Source organism: Cimex lectularius, unplaced genomic scaffold, assembly GCF_000648675.2.
Source record: "Cimex lectularius strain Harlan isolate CLEC.00 unplaced genomic scaffold, Clec_2.1 scaffold96, whole genome shotgun sequence".
Lineage (NCBI taxonomy): Eukaryota > Metazoa > Arthropoda > Insecta > Hemiptera > Cimicidae > Cimex > Cimex lectularius.
This window is the reverse complement of record NW_019392676.1, coordinates 128,222-152,486: the sequence shown is the minus strand read 5'-3', so window position 1 is coordinate 152,486 and position 24,265 is coordinate 128,222. Positions and strand designations below refer to the sequence as shown.

The 24,265-nt window shown below is 36.1% G+C and overlaps 1 protein-coding gene across 3 annotated transcripts in view; it reads left to right on the top strand.

Annotated features, from left to right (window-relative positions):
- The window catches only part of LOC106660839, a 251,418-nt gene that overhangs the window by 209,976 nt on the left and 17,177 nt on the right, over nt 1-24,265 (top strand). For all 3 annotated transcript variants that reach the window (XM_014383817.2, XM_014383816.2, XM_014383818.2), the window contains 2 exons: nt 12,699-12,856; nt 21,048-21,120. In XM_014383817.2, the coding sequence (XP_014239303.1) occupies nt 12,699-12,856; nt 21,048-21,120 (231 nt within the window). The remainder of the gene's footprint in view (nt 1-12,698; nt 12,857-21,047; nt 21,121-24,265) is intronic.

Genomic DNA, 24,265 nt, shown 5'->3' with positions numbered 1-24,265 from the left:
TAAAAAAAGAAGAAAAACATATATGGGAATCCGTTTCATTAACGGATGTTCGATTTGTTCGGTTTTTACGGATTTATTCTGATTGGAACAGTGTTATTTAACATACTTGAAGGAGTTTACCTTGGCTACGCCCATCTACCTATGCTGGAATGCGGCCGATCATGAGTGATTGAAAAAATAATATAATATTCACGGCGCTATTAACCTGTTGGGAGAAAAATTTCCATCGAGACTTCCACGTGAACCTATCGTAAAACAAAATGTATAAATAATATAAATATCAATTTAAAAAAATAATAAAAGGATTGATTTTTGTGTGCAGCGAATCAAGTCTTATCATGATTTTTGCTCAACTATCCATTTTTACACCTTTTTATTATTGGCAATAACTGTAATTAAGCAGTATATTTTCGGATGAATTTAAAGATACTAACGTTCGCACCACACGTGCCTAATGTTACGTATAATCGGCAATAATGTTAGATGTAGATGTTCGGGGGGTGTAATAAACTACGCCTTTTATGATCTATTGTCCCTCTCGTTATAGCACAACGGTGAGTCCTAGTTCACTAAGGAAGTTGATTAGCAGGTTCGGTTTCAGTGGTTGAATTTCTTCTACTGTTACGTCGTACATCCCGAAAGATTTCATCCTGCAGGCAAATGTGCAGTAATTTTAGGTCTTGCGATGCAAAATTTTTATTTGCTTGTTAGTTACGTATCATCTTGGTCTGCCTATCCTCGCTAATTTTCATGTTCAGACGCGTTTCGGCTTTTCGCCATCTTCTGTGTTTGGGTGATTTCTGTGGAGGGAGGTTTTTTCGTTATGAGGTTGTGGATCGTGTGAGTGTTGTGTAAGCATTAGTGTTGTTTATCGGTATGTTTTATGGATTAAGTCGGGGTGTATGCACAACCACATAACGAAAAACTGGATGGTCACTGTTTACACCACGCAGACCACAAGGAAAAATCTTTTTTTTAGAAAAAAATTTTATTGTTTAGTTCTTGGAACGTATCTGAAATATTTAACATCGAATGATATATATATATATATATATATAAATAAGATTGTGCAGTTTTGATAGTAGTTATAGTACAAGAAATAGATAGAAAGTTTGGCTTTCCAAGCACTTTGCTTTTATGAAATTATTACTTATCAATTTGCTGAACAATTCTTCCAGCATTTTTTTATTAGGTTTTTGCCTGGTTTTCCGGTAGTAGATGTTTCAGCCGAGTAGCTAATTTCCCCACTATCCCACTAGTACTTTTTGTACTCATGCATAATCAAGTTCTGGTTAACACATTGACTTCTTTACGGTATAGCAAAATTTGTTTTTTACTTTCAGTATTTTTTTATGTTTTGATTATTTCGATCAATCCTCATATCTGTGCTTTTCCATTTCTTGGCATTTATAAAATTAGCTACACTTGCTTTATGCTTTAAAAAATCTGCTAATAAGAGTTCGTTTTTCATAATCATAAACTCACGATTGATTCCCATTTTCCTTATGTGGAATGATTTTCTCCAAAACTCTTCTACTAAGGCTGTTTTACTTCTGCCATCCACGTCTTTAAACCCATTGGTAATCAGGTTTTTGGATTTTGATTTCCTTACTAAGCTTTCAATATCTTTCCGTAGTTCTTTAGTTTCTTCAATGAATCGATTTCTATTTTTAAATTTTGTATTTTTTTAGGTAACATGCTCCAATTTATCTTCTATTCTATTTAGGTCATTTTTCGTTGGCGTTATATTTAATTTGTCTATAATCATCAATATTTTTCGAATTAACTTGCTTTCTTCCGCTTCTTGCTTGTATGGGTAATTTTTTTCTTTTTTGGGCTTCATCCTTTCCATGCCTTTGAAGTACTTAATGTCCTGCCGATAAGCTGCGAATCCTCAGAACAACGCATTTTTGTTCGAAATACTGAAGCTTTTCCAGTCACCTGAAAGTCTTTACTACGATTAAACTTAACCTTCAAAAAGCTCAACCAAAAATATCTTCCTCGCAATGAGAGGAAATTAGCTGAGCTTTTTTATTCCAGTTTTTATTATTCCTGAAGTACATAATAAGATGGAAACGTTGGAAATAAAAATAATATGAAACGTAGATAAAACGTAAAAAATAACTAGTTTACTATACGTAGAAAATTTGAGTGAGTAGAAATACTTTGATTGAATATAAAAAAATATTTTTTTTTGTATTGTATAAATTCACTTTTTTCCACATTCTATATGTATTTGTTAAATTTAAACAATGTCTGTAAATCCCAGGCCCTGAAGATGATCTCAATAAAGATCGAAACGTTGGCATGATGGAGAAAATATTTTTCTGAAACCTACTTCTCACCAGACCGCATCTCACGGTTTCCGAATAATCATAGACTAACAGTCACTAATCACCACATAACTAGTTTACTTGCTTATCCAAAAAATAAATTTTATTACACCTTTAAGAAAACAATTAAATTATAAATGAAAATAATGGGCCTATATGAATAAGTATATTTCCATATAACTGAAAGCACAAACTAAACGGTACTTACTCAATTAACATTTGGTAGATTTGTAATGGAACATTCGCTTCAACGGGGTTCAATAGGTTTCGCTATCATTTTGTTCCCCGATAATAATATAGGGATATCGATAAAGTTTATTAATATCGACGACGATCGACTTCTTGTATATCGTTGCAATACTTGAACTTAGTATTACATGGTTCTATCAAGTGTCCTAGTATACTTGAAAGTAAAATTATAAAACAATAACGTTATCAAATTATTAATTTTGAATACCATAAAACAAGAAAATACCAATAATGTTTTGTTTTTTTTGTACGTAGAAGTCAATAGTTTGTATTTTTCCTAATAAGTTGAAACCTATTCTTCTCCAACATTCTTGTAACACACTTTTTAATTTTTTTATTCGATTACGTTAAATAAGTTGAGAATTATATCATAAAGTTTTTTTAAATTTATTTAACAAGAACTAAATTAATATTACATAACTATATAAGGCAGTCTAAGTTAGTGGAATGTTATTTTCCACTAAGTTTATCTTGTTTGGGAAATTAAATAGCGACTGAAACTAGAAATATTGCCAAGGACTGATACTTTCTTCACGCACAGTATCATTTTTACACGTCCTTGTTATAGGGATAAGTGCACACATGTCCACGAGGTGATCACGCTTTTCCTGCAAATTATTGAAATTAATAAATCTTAAGGACACCTTCTTTTTGTAAAGCTTGGGATATACGCTCTTCGAAAGATTTCGAGCACAAGGAAATCATGTGGAGCGGGTCTAAACAGAAACCGAGGTCGTTCAGCATATAATTTCGCCCGTTTAAATCCTTCTCGTCGGCTCTTCACTTTCCCCAAAACGTCTATTCGCACTAGCCGGGAAAGGTCGACGGATCATCCTCTGAGCTGAATAAAAGAAGGGGGTGTGGCAAAAAAAAAAATGCCAGGAATGGCAAAACAGTTTCACATACGTGACGGACCTGTGACGGATTCGCTTTTATTTCCCTTTCGGTTTTTATTTCGCCGGTTGACAAAAATGACCGGCTACTAACCCCCAGGAGATTGCACTTTGCCTCAAAGATCCATGTTGGGCAATCGCGGTAACGGGCAACCGTTAAGGATCTGCGATGAGCCAATCTCTTGTCACCAGTCTCAGACAATGGAATTACTCTGGTAAATTACTGGGGGACTTGAATGGCATCGCTTTTGGACGTCCTCGCCTCTTTTCGCAATCGGAGCGAAATCCACTATTACACAGATCGAGTAAAATATTTTTCACGAAACTACTCGGTATTTGGACGATATGGTCGACGGACGGATCCGGATTGTTCGCACTCGTACGACAATGAACCTGGGCGTGACTTCCAAGGCCGCTTCAAGGCTCTGGTGCCATTTTTTCTTTTTCTTCTCTTCGCCAGCCGTGATTTCGATAGCCTTTAACGTCTGAGCTGTATACCTGAAACAATAGCTCAACTTTGTATTCTTTTTTTTTCCTCCGAGATAGACTATCTGGAAGCTGAGAAGCTTGTTTAATCACCACGTGCAATGACGATGGATAACTCTTTGAAGGAAGGTTCGTCAGATCTTGATCGTACCCACCTTTTGACTAACTAATTTAATTTTATACATTATCTCCTCAGTGGGATTCGTGAAAAAACATCCTTTCTTATACGTCAAATATCAGCCAAACACTTTATACGTTGAATAAATATATGGCGTTATTGACAATAAAGTGTTCAAGTTGAACTGCTGCAATACTACGAACGAATTAAAATACACTGTTTTTTATATGGACCCAGAATGTGACGTATTTATGATTTTATTACTACCACAATCGTATAACAGAGAACCCCGGTGGCGAGATGGATGGACTTCCAGCCGTAATATTTGTATATTTAAATTACTGGCTAGATAATTTAACTAGTTTGATTAAAAAGCGAATATTAATAATGTAAGAAATAATTGCTAAGTGGTTATTTTAGGAAGAGTCATAATATCTTTTTAATTTGTTAAGGGTCTCTCTTCAGTTTTGTTTTCTTTTTTTGACAACATATTAGTAAAGTAATCAGTACAAAATTTTAGATAACAACACGTGATAATAAAAGAGTAATATATGTATATCGCGTTCATAAAGTGGTTTGACCTTACTCGAAATGGTCGCCCCTCATGTATGGGAGATATTACATGTCTTTACGCTTTGATTTAAAAAAAATAGATTCGCAAATATTGAGTAGTATTCTACAATCTGGTAAACCACAAAAATATAATTAGTCAGTATTTCCTATTATTAAATTCGCTAGTATTCGTGGTCCGCTTGACCAAATAATATCTTTCAATTAATTAATCTGTATTTAAAAAAAGTGAGTGTCACAAGCGTGATTCGAACCCACGACCTTCGGCTAAATAGGCCGCTGCTCTACCATTTGGGCTATCGTGTCTTCGATCCGCTCGTGCACTAACTTCCCATCTCAACCTCACCTTTTGAATTTTCCCTCCTTTTGGCCATTTTTCAAATGTCGTGTAATCTATTTGATTCTCGGCGACAAATGAAATGGACTCGGAGTGCTTTAGCGAAGATATACTTCATTTAACTTATTAAATTCACTAGTTTTCGGGGTCAGCTTGACCAAATAAAATTCAAAAGGTGAGGTAGAAGTGGGAAGTTAGTGTCCGAGTGGATCTAAGTCACGATAGCTCAAGTGGTAGAGTAGCGGCATATTTAGTCGAAGGTGATGGGTTCGAATCCCGCTTGTAACCCTCAGTTTTTATCTCAACCAATACCTTAAATACAGATTAATTAATTGAATTTCCTATTTTTTTAAATTTATATTCTATGAGGAATGAAGATTTGTGTTTCCTTATCACTGAATATTTCCGATTGGTAGTTGGACACTCTGTAAAGCGATAGGTTTATTTTTTCACCAATGTTGTTCATGTTGTTCCCCTAAGTATTGTTTCCAGTGGACGATTCCTTCGATCACGTGTATCCGAAGAAATCAGAAAAACAACAGGCGAAGAATAGGAACGCGTGCCTTTCCAGGGATTTAAAAAAAACTTCGACTTTTGTCGCCGATCACGAATAAAGGATTAAACGGATAGGAGCCGTAGAAAAGCGATCCGATTCGGCCATCCTCATCGGCCCGATCGGTTTTTTGCCCCTTATCAAATAATAATATGTTTTACGTGACCGATATCACCACCGAGCTAAATCCTATTATTTAGAAAAATTCGATCCAGAGAGGAGTCAAGATCAGCTAGAATTTCTTAACTGGATGTTATTTTACAAGAAAGAAGTTATGTGTTTTCAATTACACACTAATTGATTAAGTAAGCGATTACCTGTTTAGTATTTAACAACCATCCAACATGTCTCCTTGTTTTTGTATATAACGCTTATAAACTGGACTCGAAAAACCGGTCTAATCCACCTGATTTCCAGAGCGGGGTCGAGGGATCCGCGTGGAAGAGTCCGCCTGCGTTCAGGAAAGGTCAGGACGGGCACCGGTCGAAATCGGCCCAAGATTTTCCACTTGATTGTAATCGAAGAAGATCAGAAAAGGTGAAGAAAGGCGCGGAGAAAGCCCAGCCTTTTCCTTGAATCGCCGGTATGGCTTATGAAATCAGCTCGGCTGCAATGTTTCCTCCTAAAGAAACATTCTGCAATGCGCGAGGGGGCGTTTCATAAGTCCATTTTGAAACGGGTCACTTAGTCGACGGAAAAATGTTTTGCCAAGTGTGACTATGCTTGAATCCTGGGTGTATTAAAAGATTTTGATAACTTAGTTCATAACGAAAACAACCATAGATCCTCTTATCAATTGATACATTGAAGTATATAATAAAGTACATTAATTACAACTAATTAGATTGTTACTCAACATAATTTCTTTATAGCCGAAATGAAAATAAACCATTTCAAAATATACGCTTATTTTATGGCAAAGAACAGTCAGTTTTATATCTTATCTGTATTTTGTTGGAAAATTAAGTAATTGCATGGCAAGGTTGTCCAGGTTTTTGAGTCAGTCGTAAATTTGGTTAAGGTACAAATTTTATTGGATGGATTTGTTGTTGAGGTCTGCGGCAGTTTAAAGATTAATCGGCCACGTTCTTCATGGTATGTCAAACAAAACAAGTGAGTCTAGACCGACTAAGATCGTCAGAAACACCATTTCCGACAGCTATTTCCTTCAACTTGAGTTTTGAAGTAGATGACGTTCTTCTCATCGGTGTCCATCCACTGTGAACCGTGAGATAGGAAATAGGAATGAGCTATTGTTAGAATTCATCATGTTTGTGGGGTGATAAACCTGTAGTCTGGTCGTTGCCGATTTTTCTTCTTGGTTCTTAGTATGCCAGACCGATCTAGCGAGTAGCATTTTACACAGTGGCTAACCTTAACTCTTCTTATCGAAAGTATGTTAATATCCATTAGCAATAAACAAGCAATTGCAGGATTTCATCTTGACGTCTGTACAGTGATGAACTTTGGTGATTTCAAAACTGTAAACGTGAAACCTTCTTACAATCGCTTGGGCAGATACCGTCAAGCCATGTTGACCGTGGTTAAACGCGACTTACAACTGTTAAGTTAAGTTAATAATAGACAGTATAGTTCTGTAGTTTCCCGCCAACCAGAAGGTTTACATACCCTGTTTCATTTCGTTTGTCAGATAGGTTTTGGCATTTCGAAGGTAAAATACAAAATATCTCCAAATTACATGAATCGCAAATGTTACCTACGCAGTACGTTAAACTTTCGACGTTGCCCTTGGAATTCTGTTCTTTGCAAATAAAGAAAGTGTATACGTTTTAAAATAGGCAGAAATAAGCACAATTAAATTAATAGGGGCGTCAAATTTATCGACCGATACACGGCCGTGTAGGAAGTAATAACACTATACGTTGAGAATAGCACGCAAAAGGCGTGGGGCAAACCATCCGTCATATAAAATATACAATTTTACCTTTTTTTACGGTTAAAATTCAAAAATTGGTCGGTAGCGTTTATAAGGCGAACGTGGGCTGTCTTGTATTTTCGTTGTTATCTCCCAGGGACGACCTCCGAATTAATAAACGAGAATCATTTCCACCTGCCGTTTCCTTCCCAACCCACCAACAATTCGTTCTGTCCGAAAGAAAGGCTTACTAAAAGGACAAACACATTTAAGCGATGATAAAAGTGAAAATAATTTAAAAAAATCAGTTAGTCGCGGACGAAGTACCTAAATGGTGGTTTAAAACCGCGACTTTTTCCTTTTCAATTCTACAAGGGATTGTACTTAGGGATTCGGTTTTACTAGTAATAAATTATCGAATGGCCTCTATTTTTAAAAGTATAAAAACAAAATAACCCAACGTAAAGATATAAAAAAATTGTGAAAGGACGTTATATTCCTTATAACTAAAAAGGGGAACCCTGGACAACCAGTGGGTAGGTGGGCTTTGAAAACAAAAACTGCCTTGCTATTTCATGCTTGGAAGTTCTTCTCTTCCCAGTATTTTACGTGATGGTTTGTGGAAGAAAAATAGAATCTCCAAGGTACAATGACAATTGATTCCTGCTTATTTAAGTCATTTAATAAATTCTAGTGTTTAGTGTTTATGCACTCCTGCTGCTCAACTATTGACAGGATCACTGTCAGCGATTATGTACTATGCTAACTGCGAATTCCTTAGGTCTTATAACAACGGTTGCAAGCAACTAGCTTTCCAGTGTTGTGGTTATCCATATCTAAAAATAAGCCAAACCTTTGTCTATTTCAGTTAGACAGGTTTTCTTCACGGCTTCATCACTGTCATATTTGACAAAGCAGATTACTAAAGACGACATGATCAAAACTAATACTGTGTCGACAAATTACTGCAGTACTGGCGTAGGAACCCAATTCCTGTGATTTTTTCCGTTCATTATTCCGATCTAACCAAAAGGATCAAATGAATGTGCATGTAGATAGTAAAAAACTACTGCACAAACTGGCGAATTTGAATACCAGCAATGTATCACTACCTAATTGTACTGTCGGACTTCAGTCTGTTCATTGAATACTATTTTGTGAGCTAGGCCCTAGATTCTAGAACAAGTCTGTTCGTAAATATGTTAACACTTTAATCAGCTATCAATCCTAAAAACCAGAACGTTCTTTCAAAATTCAAAAAGACGTGTCATATCAACTAGATAACCCTCGACTGCACTCTTCTAAATAGCGACTAATCCGTCTCTCTTTTCCCACGCATTACCGCCGAAAAAGTCCCTAATTAACCGTGTAAAAGTGTAAACAATGGTCGTAGGCGTCCGGTGACAGGGCTCGGATGCAAATTGCGAAGGTCGTGGCACGGAAAGGCGAGGCGGCCCAACCCAGGATAAAACCTCGACCCTTACGGTCTGACCCTCGACATGTCAACCTATCCGGACCGACAGATTGTAGCTCGGATCTTTGTTGTGGCCGGTTTCCGCATTGCGCCGCTTGAAATGTTACTCATTTCTCCTGGGCGTGCTTGATTAAAGCCCCCGGGGGCAAGGGTCATGTCGTAATTTTCTCAATCGTGATTATTTACCATTATTACCATGAATATTGGCGGTAAGTTGAAATAATCGATAATCGGGTAATAGGAATACTCCAATTCAGTATTTAAATTCATCCTTCAAATCTAAGCTAGCCAATTTATTCCTACAATATCACATTCCAAAATCGTTTCCGTGTTAAGTCCAATATAGATCACCCGACTATCACTTTCATCAAGTTTAAGGTCATAGCAAGAAAATTATCTTATTACTAAAATAATATGCAATAAAAATTAGTCGTTTAAAGGCGTAACATTACATATAAGAGTGGTTCCGGTAAAAATAATGTGCGAAGAAATGCTAAATAACGTTATTTTAAAACCGATATAAAACCTTTAGCCTTTTTTCCTCCTGTGGTCTGCAGGGTGATAAACTTATATGTAGTTAGATAGTTCCTATCATTGGTGAGCCTAACTTCACTGATTTTTGTCAGTGAGGCGTATTGGCATTTCGCCATCTTCAATGTTGAGATTGGGTGATTTCCATGGGGTGAGGTTTTTGGTAGGAGGTCGTGTATGGAGGAGGGAGCTGTTTAGGTATTGTTTGTCGGTATCTTTGAAGGATTAAGTAGAACGAAGTAAAAGTAAGTAATTAAGTAGAAAGAAACATACAAACGGACTAAATTATTCAAGAAATTAGGCGCAAAAACAGCTATGAAAGCCACAAGCAAAATAGGAAAATAGCGATACAAAACCGACACAGTAGAAAAAAAAACGAAATATAGAAGAAGAAGAATAACTTTATTCTGGGACTGGTGTCCCCTAAGAATAATTTACATGAAATAAATAAAAGAAGTTCCTCCTCTGAAGTTAAAAGTTAAAAAAATAGAAATCTTGGCACAATGTATACCAGGACAGAAGAAAAAAATTACGAGAATATTAAACAAAAATAAGAAATGTTAACGTGAGGTCTGCTTGGAGGGAGAGGAGGTGATTATACAGGTGGAATTTAAAGGAGGAAAAGGAGGCAGCGTGACGAATAGAAAGGGGAAGGGAGTTCCAGAGTTTAGGGACTCGGATCAGAAAGTATACAGTATGCAATATACACACTCATATGCAAATGCTCAGACAAATAGCTAAAACAGAAAACTAAAAACAGATACAAGGGACATATCAAATCGCTTAGGGTCAACGACGGAAAATCAAATTACGCGACTCGTCTTATAGAAAAGGGCCAGGAACCATCGATACTACAAAAAAATATGAAACTGCTAGAATGTACAAAAATGATGAAAAATGAACATATTAGATCATTTATAAACATAATACCTTCAAATTTAAAAAACTCATAAATACACGAATTAACGATAACTCGCCAACATCATTCACAAATTAAAAATAAAAAGGACCAAAGATCAAAAACACCGATTAGTACAATGAAAAATACCGACTTCATTCATTATACACAATGACAAACGATACTAATACCGAAACCTTTCCACCATCCTCGTCCTCGAAACTAAAACTACACTTCCACCGAAATCAACCCAACTCAATACTGAAGATGGCGATATGCCGAAACGCGCTGACGGAGCACGGGAATCAATGATCATAGGTACCATCAATTGTAGGTTTTTTAAATATTATTTTTTGCTTAAATCCGAATAAGCAACCAATTTCAACCAAACTGACAAAACAACCAAAATTTTGTATTTTACAATAAAATAGTGTGATACAATATGTAAATAATTGTACGAAGTTAAATTCACTAGTTTTCGCGTTCCGCTTGACCAATTAAATTCTTACAATAAATTAAGGTTTTCAGTTGAGGTACTGCTGAGCTATCCTGACTCCGATCCACTCGGACACTAACTTCCCATCTCAAGTGGTAGAGTAGCGGCGTATCTAGCCGAATGTCGTGGGTTCGAATCCCGCTCGTGCCATTGACTTTTTTATCTCAACTAAAAACCTTAATTAATTGAAAGAATTTAATTGGTCAAGCGGACCACGAAAACTAGTGAATTTACTAAGTTAAAATGAAGTATATCTTCACAAAAGCTCTCCGAGGCCATTTCATTTGTCGCCGAGAATCAAATAGAGTTGACATGGCAGATGTGAAAACACAAGGACAAAAGAAAAAAAAATCTAATAGATTAGACGACATTTGAAAAATGGCAAAAAGGAGGGAAAATTCAAAAGGTGGGATTGAGTTGGGAAATAGCGTCCGAGTAGATCGGAGTCACGATAGCTCAAGTGGTAGAGTACCGGCGTATCTAGCCGAAGGTCGTGGGTTCGAATCCCGCTCGTGACACTGACTTCTTTACCTCACCTAAAAACCTTAATTAATTGAAAGAATTGTACTAAGTTTTACTTAATCTCTTATTAATTTCTACTTATTACAGCCAAGTTTTGAGATAAAATTTCAAATTTTATTTATTGTAGCAAAATAATAGAACACAACAGACCCTTATGTTTTATTATATTAATATATGTAACACTCTTCACTTCTGGCAAAATTTCGTTTAGTAAAAGTAAAGTAATTCCCGCTTACACTTGGCTTAACTAGAGTATCGCGGACGAGGGGTCAAACCGCTTTACAATACATTTTTTATACTATAATCAATTAAATAGCCTTCAAAGGACTAAGGCTGCCTGTACCTATGTCCGTTTCCGGACTTACACAGGATGGTTGTGCAATCATATACCCCTGAAGGCCCAACCCTCACGTCACCAGGCGTTAGCCATCAATTAAATAGCCATGGGTCCCGCCGGGATTCGAACCCAAGACCGCTAGCATGGAAAATACGAACCGGACAAACTCACCACTCGGCCACGACGGTCCCCAACAAAGTTTGGTTTATTTTTGTTAAACATGAATCAGTCAGTATAAAGCAATTTTTTTAATATTATTCACCTCCCTTTAAGTTCGATTTATTCTTGCTAAGTTTGGTTTATTAAAGCCAAATAATGAGATGCAATCAGTGCTATTTACTTACTGCTTAGAAGTTTTACCTATTCTTGCCATATTTTGCTAAACTTTTAATGAGGTCATCAGTACAAACATCTATGCATTTGTCAACACTTTACTGGCTACACATTCTCATTAAGTTTTGTTTATTATATGGAAACCATAAGATATAATCAAAATACGGTCAAATGAATTTCGTAATACTCTGAATTTCTTGTTAACATAAACTTAAACGAATCGGACTTGTAAACTGCATATTTTTTTAAATAGTTTTTATTTTAAACAGTCACGTGTTCATGTATGTGCCAAGGGGTAGAAATCGACACTGTGCTCGGCCCTCTTGAAACATCGTACGTGACCAGAGAGTCCTTGGAGTGTTGCATGTTGTACAATATTTAAAACGTTTCTTTATGTGACTCCCGTTCTATGTCGCCGGTTGATGAACATGTCCTACCAAAAAAGGAGGGTATAATTAATTAATTTTTTCAATTTGCCTATTCTTTGTCTTTCTTTCTTTTTGCGAAAATCCTTAGGATTCATTATCTCTTGACCCGGATAAGTCCGAGTTAAAGAGCGTCCTGTTATTGTTATAACGATTGCGGTCGTCGACAGGGAAAGTTGCGACTGACCGCGTCAATCGTAACGATCTTTGATGGCAGCCTCAGTTTACATTAGAAGGGTTTTCACTTAATGACACTTTTTTTTCCAGGATCACATTCAAGAGGTTTTGGACAAATGGACCCAGATCGACGACGAGATTTGGGCGAAGGTGATTGTCTTGGAGAGGAACAGGAGAGTGGCAAAGGCGTACGCACGTGCGCCTGTACTCACTGTAAACGGTTCCGACGACGGATTCGACGGTTTCCGGTAAGCAATTTACAAATTCAGTTTCCGGTTTAGCCGAGTTTTCCCCCTTGATTCGAGTCCTTCACATTTAGAGGCAGATTGACAAGAAAAAAAGGATCACGCTTCCATAATAACGATATCTTAGATTACTTTCTCAATATTATAAGATTTTGATGATCTGAAAAATCCGGGTCATGGCCTTCCGGGATGATTGATCTCTCCGGTTCAGATTCAACAAAATTGATAAATGATCTTTATAATAACGGGCAAATTCCCATTGTTCTTTTAACCTCAATCCGGCCGGGGGAGTGTAAACAGAGAGGTATAATATCCACGTCGTAAAAGGAAGGTCTTCGGGATATCGGGTGACATTTCATCCGGGTAGGAAGGTCGCCCCGAGCACGGCCGGGTTTTGAACCGACAGATTCGAAAACCAATTAACGGAGGTGACATTCAGAAAGCTGCTATTGAAACAGGCCGCTAATTATGTAGGAGAGAAAAGGAAAAAAGTCAAATCGCATTGTTACCACTGCGGAGTCTTGGGGAGGCCGAGAAGTAACAATTGGCAAATTGGAAACAAATAGCCGACACCCCTTTGTCCATTAACATCCATCTGCGATTGAATTTAAATATCGCCGCATCCTATTTAATTAAAAACATCCAATTTGCATGTTCGCCTTTAAAAATTCCAACTTCCTAGTGATGTCACAGTTTTATTTTAAATTGTAAACCTACACAGAAATATCTAATTTTGGTATGATATCAGCCATTTCTTCCTACCGATAGTTTATCATAGAATTATCGACCTTAGCGGGCCGAATGAGATCTATACAATTAGCTTGTTGAGGACCTCATATTTCAATCTTTCAAGGATGAAATTAATACTTTTTTCCATTTTTGGATTCGACAGAGTTCAATAAAGTGTTACGCACGTCATGAAATCCATTTATTTCATGAACCCATGATGGATAAAATGACCTCAGGTTTATCGACTTTCATTTATCAGATATCTCCCAAAATTGGTAATCAGCTCATACTTTCTGATATCCTTGAAAAAAAAGCAAATTATTTTTAAAAAATGAAGTTTTCTCCGATTTTCGAAATGGATTTTTATCTATTATCATTAGTTTTATTTGTTAATTAATTTGTATGACCTGATGCTAGATTATAAACATTCTGTCAGACTAGCCAAACCTCTGGCGTAACAAATAAGCATACTGCTCTGAGTTTTTTTAAACTGTACATAGAAAAACCTTTAATCGTAAATATACAGCATAAACAATTATAAAAATTATACAAAACTTTCTTCCTTTTTTTTTATACATATACATTATTCATCAATTTTATGTGTATATTTCTGTGTATTTGGTAGAAATTGTTGGTTCTTTTTTTTTTGTATTTCTGTGTTTATTTAATAATAAATTCACTAATTTCGTGGTCCGCTTGACCAATTAATTAAGGTTTTTAGTTGAGATGAAAAAAAGGGGGAGGAAAAACTCATAAGGGGGGAGGGGTTGTGATGGGGAGTTGATGTCCGAGTGGATCGAGGTCACGATAGCTCAAGTGGTAGAGCAGCAGCGTATCTAGCCGAAGGTCGTGGGTTCGAATCCCTCTCGTGCCATCAGCTTTTTTTCATCTCAACTAAAAACCTTAATTAATTGTAAAATTTAATAATAAAGAGGGCAATTTTTTTTATTTTAAGAATTTAACCAATATTGACCAATTTTTTTGAATTCTGGACTCTGTTTTTTTTTAAATATAATAAAATTAAAGAGTAATTATTTTTGAGAGTTTTCTGTTTTCAATAAAAAATTGATCATTTACCATATGATTAATAAAATAAAGAATCTTCATCTAAAAATTAATAGTAANTATATATATATATATGCGATCCATTCGAACTAAAACTATTAGACTATCAAACTATCAGTCCTAATTTAATAAACGAGTGTTATATTCAATTGATTTGAGCAATTTTCTTTAATACATTCTAAAAAATTATTGATCAAATAAAATTTAACGTAATGATCAGATATTAATTGTTATTATAAAACAAATTACTAGAAAACTTGTGGTAGAAGGAAGAAGTTTATCGTTGAAATAATTAGTAAATTGTATTGCCGCCATTTTTTAAATTATTCATAATCGTTCCTCAAATATTAATTATCGATTAAATCTGTTTTCATAATATGCTAGTAGTATTTTGTGATTATATGTAAAAATGGTAGCCCTATTAGAAAATTAGGGATCTGAATAAATGTTAAATCAATCATCCCTTTATTAAAAATTACGTAATTAGGCAATTACCGAAAGATCTGGAATAATACTAGCGGTTGCCTGTTATTTAACTGTTATAAATTTACCACGGCGGCCTCCAACGCTTAAAGGGTCATTGGTAAAATATGCCGAGGTGAGATCATCGCTCTCGTATCACTCATCTTCAGATGAGATCTGAATTTAAAAATGACAAGGCGAAATTTAAGATTTCTTCATAGCAATTTCTTCTCTTCCTTTTAAGCTACTTAGGGATACTTCTAATGTCCATCAACGTTCCAAGTACACCAAAGTGTAGCTAGAGTAAATGTCAAATTTTGATAATTTGACTATCAAAATATTTATAATAGAACTGTTTAATCCCGTCCGTGATATAAGCAATATCACATGATTGTTATTTTTTGAGTTCATTTGCATACAATGAGCGAGACATACGAGCGGTAAACAAGGCGAAAAGTGTGGGTGCCACCGCCAGGTAACGTTACACAATTTGATTAGTGAAAGTCACCTGTATTGACCATATTCAGATCAAATGGCATAACTTTAATTTCCCTCTTTTTTTTTACATAATCAAAACGGGCAAAACCTCAAAGAGTGGTTTTAGAATGTGGACACTTTTTATCTGTTACACAGGAGGAGAAAAAAAAATTAGCTAACAATGTAATGGGTCGGAAAGAAAAGGGAATTCACTTGTATGGTCTTGCTTGCAGAGCTTAATTGTATTAAGGTCAACATTTTTGCAACTTCATCAATGGGTGGAGATCCTCGCTGATGTGTAGGCCTTTACGGTGACTGCTCCAATAAAGCAAAAACGTGTCAGCATCTCCTTGCATAAAGACAAGGCCAATCTGACAACGCGCAACATTCTTCTTACTGCTTATACTGATACCGTGCAATTAGTGGAACAGCTAAAGATCTGTCTCAAGGTTAATCCTTGTACATCATTCTACTGTTTGAAAATTTCATTTTCACCTTCGTAGAACAACCAAATATTTTATACCAAAATTCTTTGCTCAGACAAGTCACAAAAGAGCACGATTGTAACTGTAAGTATGACAGAATATTATTGTATATCATTGTCCTCGAACGTCAGGAATCGGGTTTCTGATTAATTAATTTTCTCCATAATGATCAGGATGATTGGAAACCACCAAACTCTGGGTTATAGCACTTCATACCTTAAGAATAAGTCTCATGTGTTAAGACTCGTGTTTTCGATTATCTTGGCTGCTTTGATCTACCGTACGCGTTTCGTTATTCTACTAACTTCAGCAATGGGGTTGTTATGACAGTTATAACTAGAATATTCTGTAATCACCCTTTTGGTTCATAGACCTGCGGACCCGAAGAATGGTCTCGCAAATCAAGAAACGTTCTTCCAACCAGGAAGATCGCCATGGTATGTCAGCCGTGTTCCTTCATCTAATTACTTCAATAGTAGGTTTTTTACTTAATATAAATTGGGAGGTTTATAGGCCGACAAACACCTGAGGTCATCGTCGGCCCTCTACGTGTTTTCCTTCTTTTTCTGGTCTTGATCTGGTTACTAACTCTCTGCTTTAATATGTATGCTCCCTGGAAAATATTAAAAGAGGTTACACTGACAAAAAATGCTCATAAGATCAGACAGCCAAGCAGCTATTAACGCATTGGCATGTAAAATAATTACATCAAAACTAGTCAGTGAATGTATCCAAAATCTCCAAAACCTGGGAAAGCACAACAACCTAATGATATCTTGGGTGCCAGGGCACAGGGGAATTTTGGGTAACGAGAAAGCAGACAGACTGGCCAGAGGAGGATCTGCAAGACCATACATAGGCCCCGAACCTATCCTTGGGATAACAAAAACAAACATAGAATCTTCCATCGCAGAATGGATCCAAATAAAACAAAGAGAGAAGTGGATAAACTCTAGCGGTGCTAGACATAGTAAACTTATGATGAAACAACCCTCACCAAAATTGGCAAAAACACTGCTGCAATTGGAGAGGGCAAAACTCAGAGGAGTGGTGGGACTAATAACCGGTCACTGGTATCTTAGAAAACATCTACACAACATGGGTATATACAATGATGATCCCATTTGCAGAGTATGTAATGAGGAGGAGGAAACAGCCACTCATATCATCTTCGAATGCGAAGCAACAGCTCAATGGAGGTTTAACCCAACGTACGAAAAAGACTCAGGGAACCGAATTGCAGCAATAACAGTCAATGACCTGATACTTCTGAGAAGGATTGAGCCTATTGACTAAACTAGGGAACTGGGAAGGTACAATAAGCCAGAAGGCTGCAGTGCCTGGGGAATACAAGCCCCGCTTCCCAGTATCCTTTCCACCATACCATACCATACCAATATGTATGCTATGTCGGTATTCTTGAATACTAGCCTTTCATTTGTAACTCAGGAAGTCATCTACAGAATAGACACAAAACATAAATACATACCCACTCTGTACAAACATAGAAGTCTGGTACATTCATTCTCAAGAGTACTCGATATTCCTCAGGGCGGGTTAAACGATTAAGAGTTAAACCCTTTCCTTTCACGCTAATAAATTACATTCATTTCAATAAATTAAAATAAGCACAACACCCGATACATGTCAAGTCGCATCCATTTCCCTAGAGTACTCGATATTCCTCGGGGCAGGGATAAACGATCCCTTTCTCTCAAGCTAATAAATTACATTCATTCCAATAAATTAACATAAGCACAACACCCGATACATGTCTGGTCACAATTATTTCCCCAGAGTACTCGATATTCTTCGGGGCGGACGGGATTACCACATACTTTTGACCAGTGTTGTCTCAGAGCGTAGAAATATATAATACATATAAATACATCTCCACAAATAGAAGTCGGCCGACATTCACTCCCACCCAGAGTACTCGATATTCCTCGGGGCGGGGTTTAACAACTCCTTCCTTTCACGCTAATAAATTACAATCATTCCAGTAAATTAACTTAAACACGCCGCCGCTGTGTCCATGACTACGCGCAGGCCCGATGATATGCCAAAATATTGTCTATATATGTCAAGCTTTCTACAACTGAAAAGGTGCTCGACCCTTTAGAATATTTTCTATGATGACCAGGATGATTTGAAACGACGTTCGTCACCCAGTAAAATTTAAGAATCATGTACATTCATAAGAATTGCGAGTTCTATGCCATATGCTATCTTAATCTCGCCCCCCTTTTCTCTCATTCTAACTTTATTTTATCTCCATCTCTAATGCTTGTGCAGACAAGTATCATAATCAGTGATGCATTTAATCATTATTGAACCTTTCGGTAACTTGATGTTTGCAAACTGTTTTTAGTACAGCTTCAAGATAGGAAACATTTCAAATGGAAAGGACGTTTCATGGCTCGCTTTCACACAAGACTCGTTTTCAAAATTCGTCCTGTCACCACAATCTGTCAGGTGCTATTATGACAGTAAACGTTCTCTATTCATGACAAACCTAATAGCAATAACCAGCTCGCTAAGGCTTTTACGTTCCATAGAATATAAAATGGTATTTTTTCATCCATTCCATGTTGTCAAAGAAGAAAAGGGTTAGCACAATTACACTGCCTTCTATATAAATTTCCGTACAATAAACTTTGAAGAACCATGTTTGAATTTAGCCCCGTTTGCATCATGATTTTTTTTCTGTGGGTGCTGTATAAAGCTAAATCTTTGTGAATACGTCTTCAACATCACCTTTTTTTCTTACCAATCAAGTGATTATATAAAAGACTGCAAACAAATGTAGCGGGACTAACAGGATAAGCGTCCGAGCATAAAACGTTGCCCAGCTCTTCCTTCTTCGGGCTTTATCATATCAGTTCCATGGCTCGCTTTCTCCGGCTCCGGAAACACGAGAAAAAAACTGTTGCAGCCGCGTCGTGCGAAGCAGAGAAAGGCAAGGCCAGTCTGCATAACCGCCTGTAAATAATTCCTAGGCCGCCCTGGAGCTCTTCTGTGGGGCGCCGACGGAAGGAGGAGAAAGGCTGAAGAGATAGAATAAACTAGAAAACTGCATCGATTCCGGTATTGTTCGAGACATTCCGATATAGCTTCACGCAACGTTAATTTTACCTACAATGCTACTAGATAACTGATACGGTAGCATTGTCGATTTTGGCCACGGGAAAACCTGGTGAAACTCGTACTTTCAACACCGAGATACCTATCGAAAGATTCCGACGATTGACTAGAAATAACCACTACTAATGTTTGCAAAAAATCCTAGCTATAGAAGTGAAGTATAAATTACAATAGTTATAATTTATCTTGCGGAACTAATAATGAGTACTTTTTCTCTAAAAACATTTTGTAAGGCAGTCTTTCTACCTTCAACTCTTGCTCATTGCTACAAAATTGATCAATGTTTTATTTTTTCCGCAAAATACAATTCAGTAGTCAATTTTCCAGTTTTATGAACAAATGCGTAACCAATTAATTACTTATTTTGAATCAGACATGTCTGTTTTCGTTTGTTTCAAGATTGGATAGATAGCCTTTTAAGGAAGTTTATAGATAAAGATCTACCAGGACGTGAAATGACCTTAGTGCCAAAATGTCTCTCAAATAAAATAATAATAGTAATAAGAACAGTAGGAAATGGAACAGCTGATTTATTGCCTGTGAATTATGTGAAACCATGGTGTGCTGAAGAGTTTCTGGCCAGACGATATGTTATTATTTATGCGCGATAATGTAACGAAATAAAGAAATCGAGTCAGTTCTGGCAAAAGAATACATTTTAACAAACGTAAAATGATCAGGGAACCATCAAACCTTGAAGTTTGTGCTTGAGTGAGAATAGGTCACATAAGAGTTTTGAAATAAAAGTTATTTTTTTTATCTGATGGGTAAATATGTTTCTTTATCAGTCTAATTTGAACTGTGATTCTTACAAATGATCGGATATGGCAGATAAAAGCAAAGTAAAACCGCATGGGAAATATTTATAAAATAGAGGTTTCTTGTGAGATTTGTTCCTGTGATCTAGGTGATGGGCCTGGTATATAGTTCGTCCGTTCCTGATATTTAATCAGGCATGCTTAGGGTTTTGTCGTCATCAGTGTTGGGTTTGTTATCATTTGTCATCATAATGGAGAAATTATTATTTTTTTTTAATGTAAGGTCTTAGTTTAGATGAAAAAGTTAGGGTCACGAGGGGGATTGGAACACACGATCATTGGCTGGGGGGGGGGTTCGAATCCCGCTCGTGAAACTAACATTTTCACCTCAACCAAAACCTTACATGAAAATAATAATAATTGAAGTAAGTAATTTAGTCAATTAGACCACTAAACATAAATGGATTAGTATATAATAGGGAAATTTGAACGCATCTGAAAAAACCAACAAAACTTCGAAAAACCAAGAACCGACCTGTACGATTTTTCTATGAAATGTATTACTTTGCTTATATATTTTAAGATGATAAAATAATTTTTTAAACAACATTATGATTCGATTTATATAACAAAGATACCACAAATGACAGTCAATCGAACCCGGATCTGCTGTTGTGACCGTGGGCGGTTTTTCATTACGACGCCAAGTTTTATTATTTTCTATTCAATTCAAGGATTCAGCTTTATTTATTACAAATTTAAAAAACGATGAATAAAGAAATTTTTATTATTGTAAAAACGTAATGTTTGGAATTTTGCAGTCGGTCAAATTTCACTTTCAGACCGACTGGCTCAGTCAGTTGTGTAATTCGAACCTCGTCCGACCAGGTTGTTTCAGAAGGTCGGTGGTTTTAGGGAGCAGACGTAAAAGTTACAAAAGAAAAAATCCAAGACGGTCAAGAATATAAAATGTCTTTTTAACGTTTTCCGTTTCTGAAACTTTGTCGCCAAGGAGAACGGCCTCCTCGCCTTTTCAGATATAAAAATTAAATATTTTTTCACTCTTTTTTTCAGAATTGGATTATGCGGCTTTGATAATCCGATGCGAGACCCGAAGACAGAAGAGCTGAAGAAGCACATAGGACACGTAAGTTTCTACAATATTCTTTGCTTTTCCCTATTTGCATTTTTACAGTGCCACTGACTTCTGGCACCGCAACGAATAAGGAAGAACAAGGTTTTCGCCACGCCCAGAGAAATTTTAAAAAGTATCAAGTAGGGTTTTTCCATTCAGCGATAAAAACTGTCAACGCTTTCTTAAACTCAAATTACAAATAATTAATGTTTTTAGTTGAGATAAAAAAAAGTCAATGGCACGAGCGGGATTCGGGAGTCCGAGTGGATCGAGTTCACGATAGCTCAAGTGGTAGAGCTGCGGCGTTTCAAGCCGAAGATCGTGGGTTCGAATCCCGCTAGTGCCATTGACTTTTTTATCTCAACTAAAAACCTTAATTAATTGTGTGATATGAATTGGTCAAGCGGACCACGAAACTAGGGAATCAAATTACAAACATCATCCAAAGGCATCCGGTACAAGATAAAAAGTAAATTGTTTAAGGTTAGATTTAACGACCATTCGATTATGCCATGTTCTAAATCTATCCTAAAGTTTAAAATTTTTCAAAACTCCCTGGTGTCGGGTTTTTTTAACTACTCGAAACAAGTGCTATTTGTCGAGACCTTCGACCTGTCGCGCGACGTCGGTCACAGGCGAACGGCTTTGATTTCATGCGATACGTGCTCCATTGGGGAAGGACAAAGCTGAGCCGATGGGTCAACATTCAACTGTAGAAAAGACGTCGGATAATCCGATTCGTTCTGGTCGCTGCAAGAACGTGAAGATCGACCCCGGGGAGATGGTTAATTGCATCTCCGGAGGGCAGTAGTTGGCCTTTTGCACGGCCGGTACACGGCAGCCCATTGCCATCCGTCGTGGAACAAATCACCTCGGAAACACCTTTTATAACATATTAATCTTTTTTATCTTTAACTTTTAACTGATCAAATCGTTTTTAAAAGCTGAGATTTGGAATAATGCATGAACTTAACAAAATAATAGTGTGTGTTGTAATGATTTTATAACTTTTATGGTTGAAATAATATTCAATTAATAAACATTTTTCTTTTTGTAATTACATGACATCAACCTTCTTTTAGCAAAATATTTACATAAATAATATAGAATATTTCTTCAATCAGTCGTTTTAACGATAACTAGCATACAAATTATATATTTCAATTAATTAATCTTTTTATGTAAGGTTTTGGTTGAAATGAAAAAGCTAGCGTCACGAGCGGGATTGGAACCCATGACCTTCGGCTCAATACGCCGCTGCTCTAGCATTGGAGCTATCGTGACCATATCACCAACTCCCCATCTCAACCTACAACCTTTCGAATTTTCCCTCCCTAATTTTCAAATGTCGTGTAATCAGGATTCGACTCTCGGCGACATTTGAAGTGGCCGCGGGGTGCTGTTAATGAAGTTATACTTCGTTTTACTTATTAAATCCATTATATTTAATAGTCTGATTGACCATATTACTTCTTTCAATTAATTATTCTATTTATGTAAGGTTTTGGTTTAAATGAAAAAGCTGTGGGTTGGGATGGGTAGATGGTATCCGAGCGGATCGAAGTCACATAGATCTAGTGGTTAGAGCAGAGCCTTATTGAGCCGAAGGTCGTGGGTTCGAATCCCGCGCGTGACACTACCTTTTTCATTTCAACCAAAACCTTACATAAAAAGATTAATTAATTGAAAAAAGTAATTGGGTCCATCAGACCACTAAATATAATGAATTTATTAAAAATTATTTAAAAATTATATTTTAACATAAAATACATTTTACAATCCGGTTTATAAATTTCTGTAGAGCAGATGCATTGCAGAGTTCAGAAATTAAAAAAAAAGTAAACGCTTGTCCGCATCTTTTTTTAAGGTCAACAACTTAAGAATCTTGAACAATAAAATTTGTCTAAAAAATTTAGCTTAACGGCGAATTCTTTCTCGATACTTGGTCATCCTAACTGGTTTATAACAAGACATTTTTTTCGCATCTTAATCTCCTAGGGTGAAAAGTATGAATTATAAATAATTTTAACATAATTTTTATGTTATTGTATTTTCAATATAAAAAATTAGACTATTTCAAAATAATTTACCTTTATTAGTGACATGCATAAAAATACATAAACAGTCTCGTTTCTGGGTGCACTTTATCCAAGAAAATAAAATACACCCAGGAATAAAAAACAGAATGAATTCGCGCACGCGCACAAATGCTAAATTAACAAATATACAAATACTGCAAACAAATAAGAATTCAGACACTTGAAATACAACTCAAAAGAACAGAAACAAACAAGAAAAAACATTCAACCAACAGGCCAAAAAATTACCTCTGTAAACTAATTTCATGGTCATTTATATTAATTGTGTTTTGGAAGAATTAATACATCTTGAACCCTAGTGATAAATTATCATACAAGAGGAAATCTGTTTGCTAATAGAAAAAATAATTCATGTAAATATAATTACACATTGTAACCAGGACAATTAAATCCTGTTAATCCGTAAATCCGATTATTATGGGCATGGGCGCCAGCAACGATTGAAAAGAACGCTCCACTCAGATCAAATAAAATGTTTAAAATTAATGAGTGCTGCTTTGTGCACCTCAAAACCATTTCAAATTGTTTATTTGCACTAAAAGTAAAACTGTACATAAGTATATAATTGTTGACTTTTTAATAAAGTGCGGATATTCATTGAAAACCTGCCGAAGTGTCATATTTATCAATTTTATTTGTCATTGACTTTGAGGGTATCAATACTTGATTTTGATCAATGTAAATATTCCGAAAATAATTTTAAAATCACAGCATAATTTTTCGCTTTTTAATATATGGTTTTAAAAAAATCACAAAAGATATTTAAATAATAAGCAAAGAATATAATTACTACAAGGGCAACAATTTTTGCTTTTGTTGTTGTTTTGAAGTCTCCTCTCCTGAATTTTATGCCTAGCTCAATTTATTTTGTTTTTCACCGTTGGCAGCTTTGTTTTCAATGAACTTATTGAGCAATAATTTTGAGAAGAAATAACTTGAGAAAAATGTAACTCGCTTTTGTCTCATTTGGCTCTTTTGGTAACTTTTGGCCCAAGATAAACCTCCGTGTTCTTCCAAAACATGTAATAACTCTGCGATCTCTTCAGTAAGGACCCGAC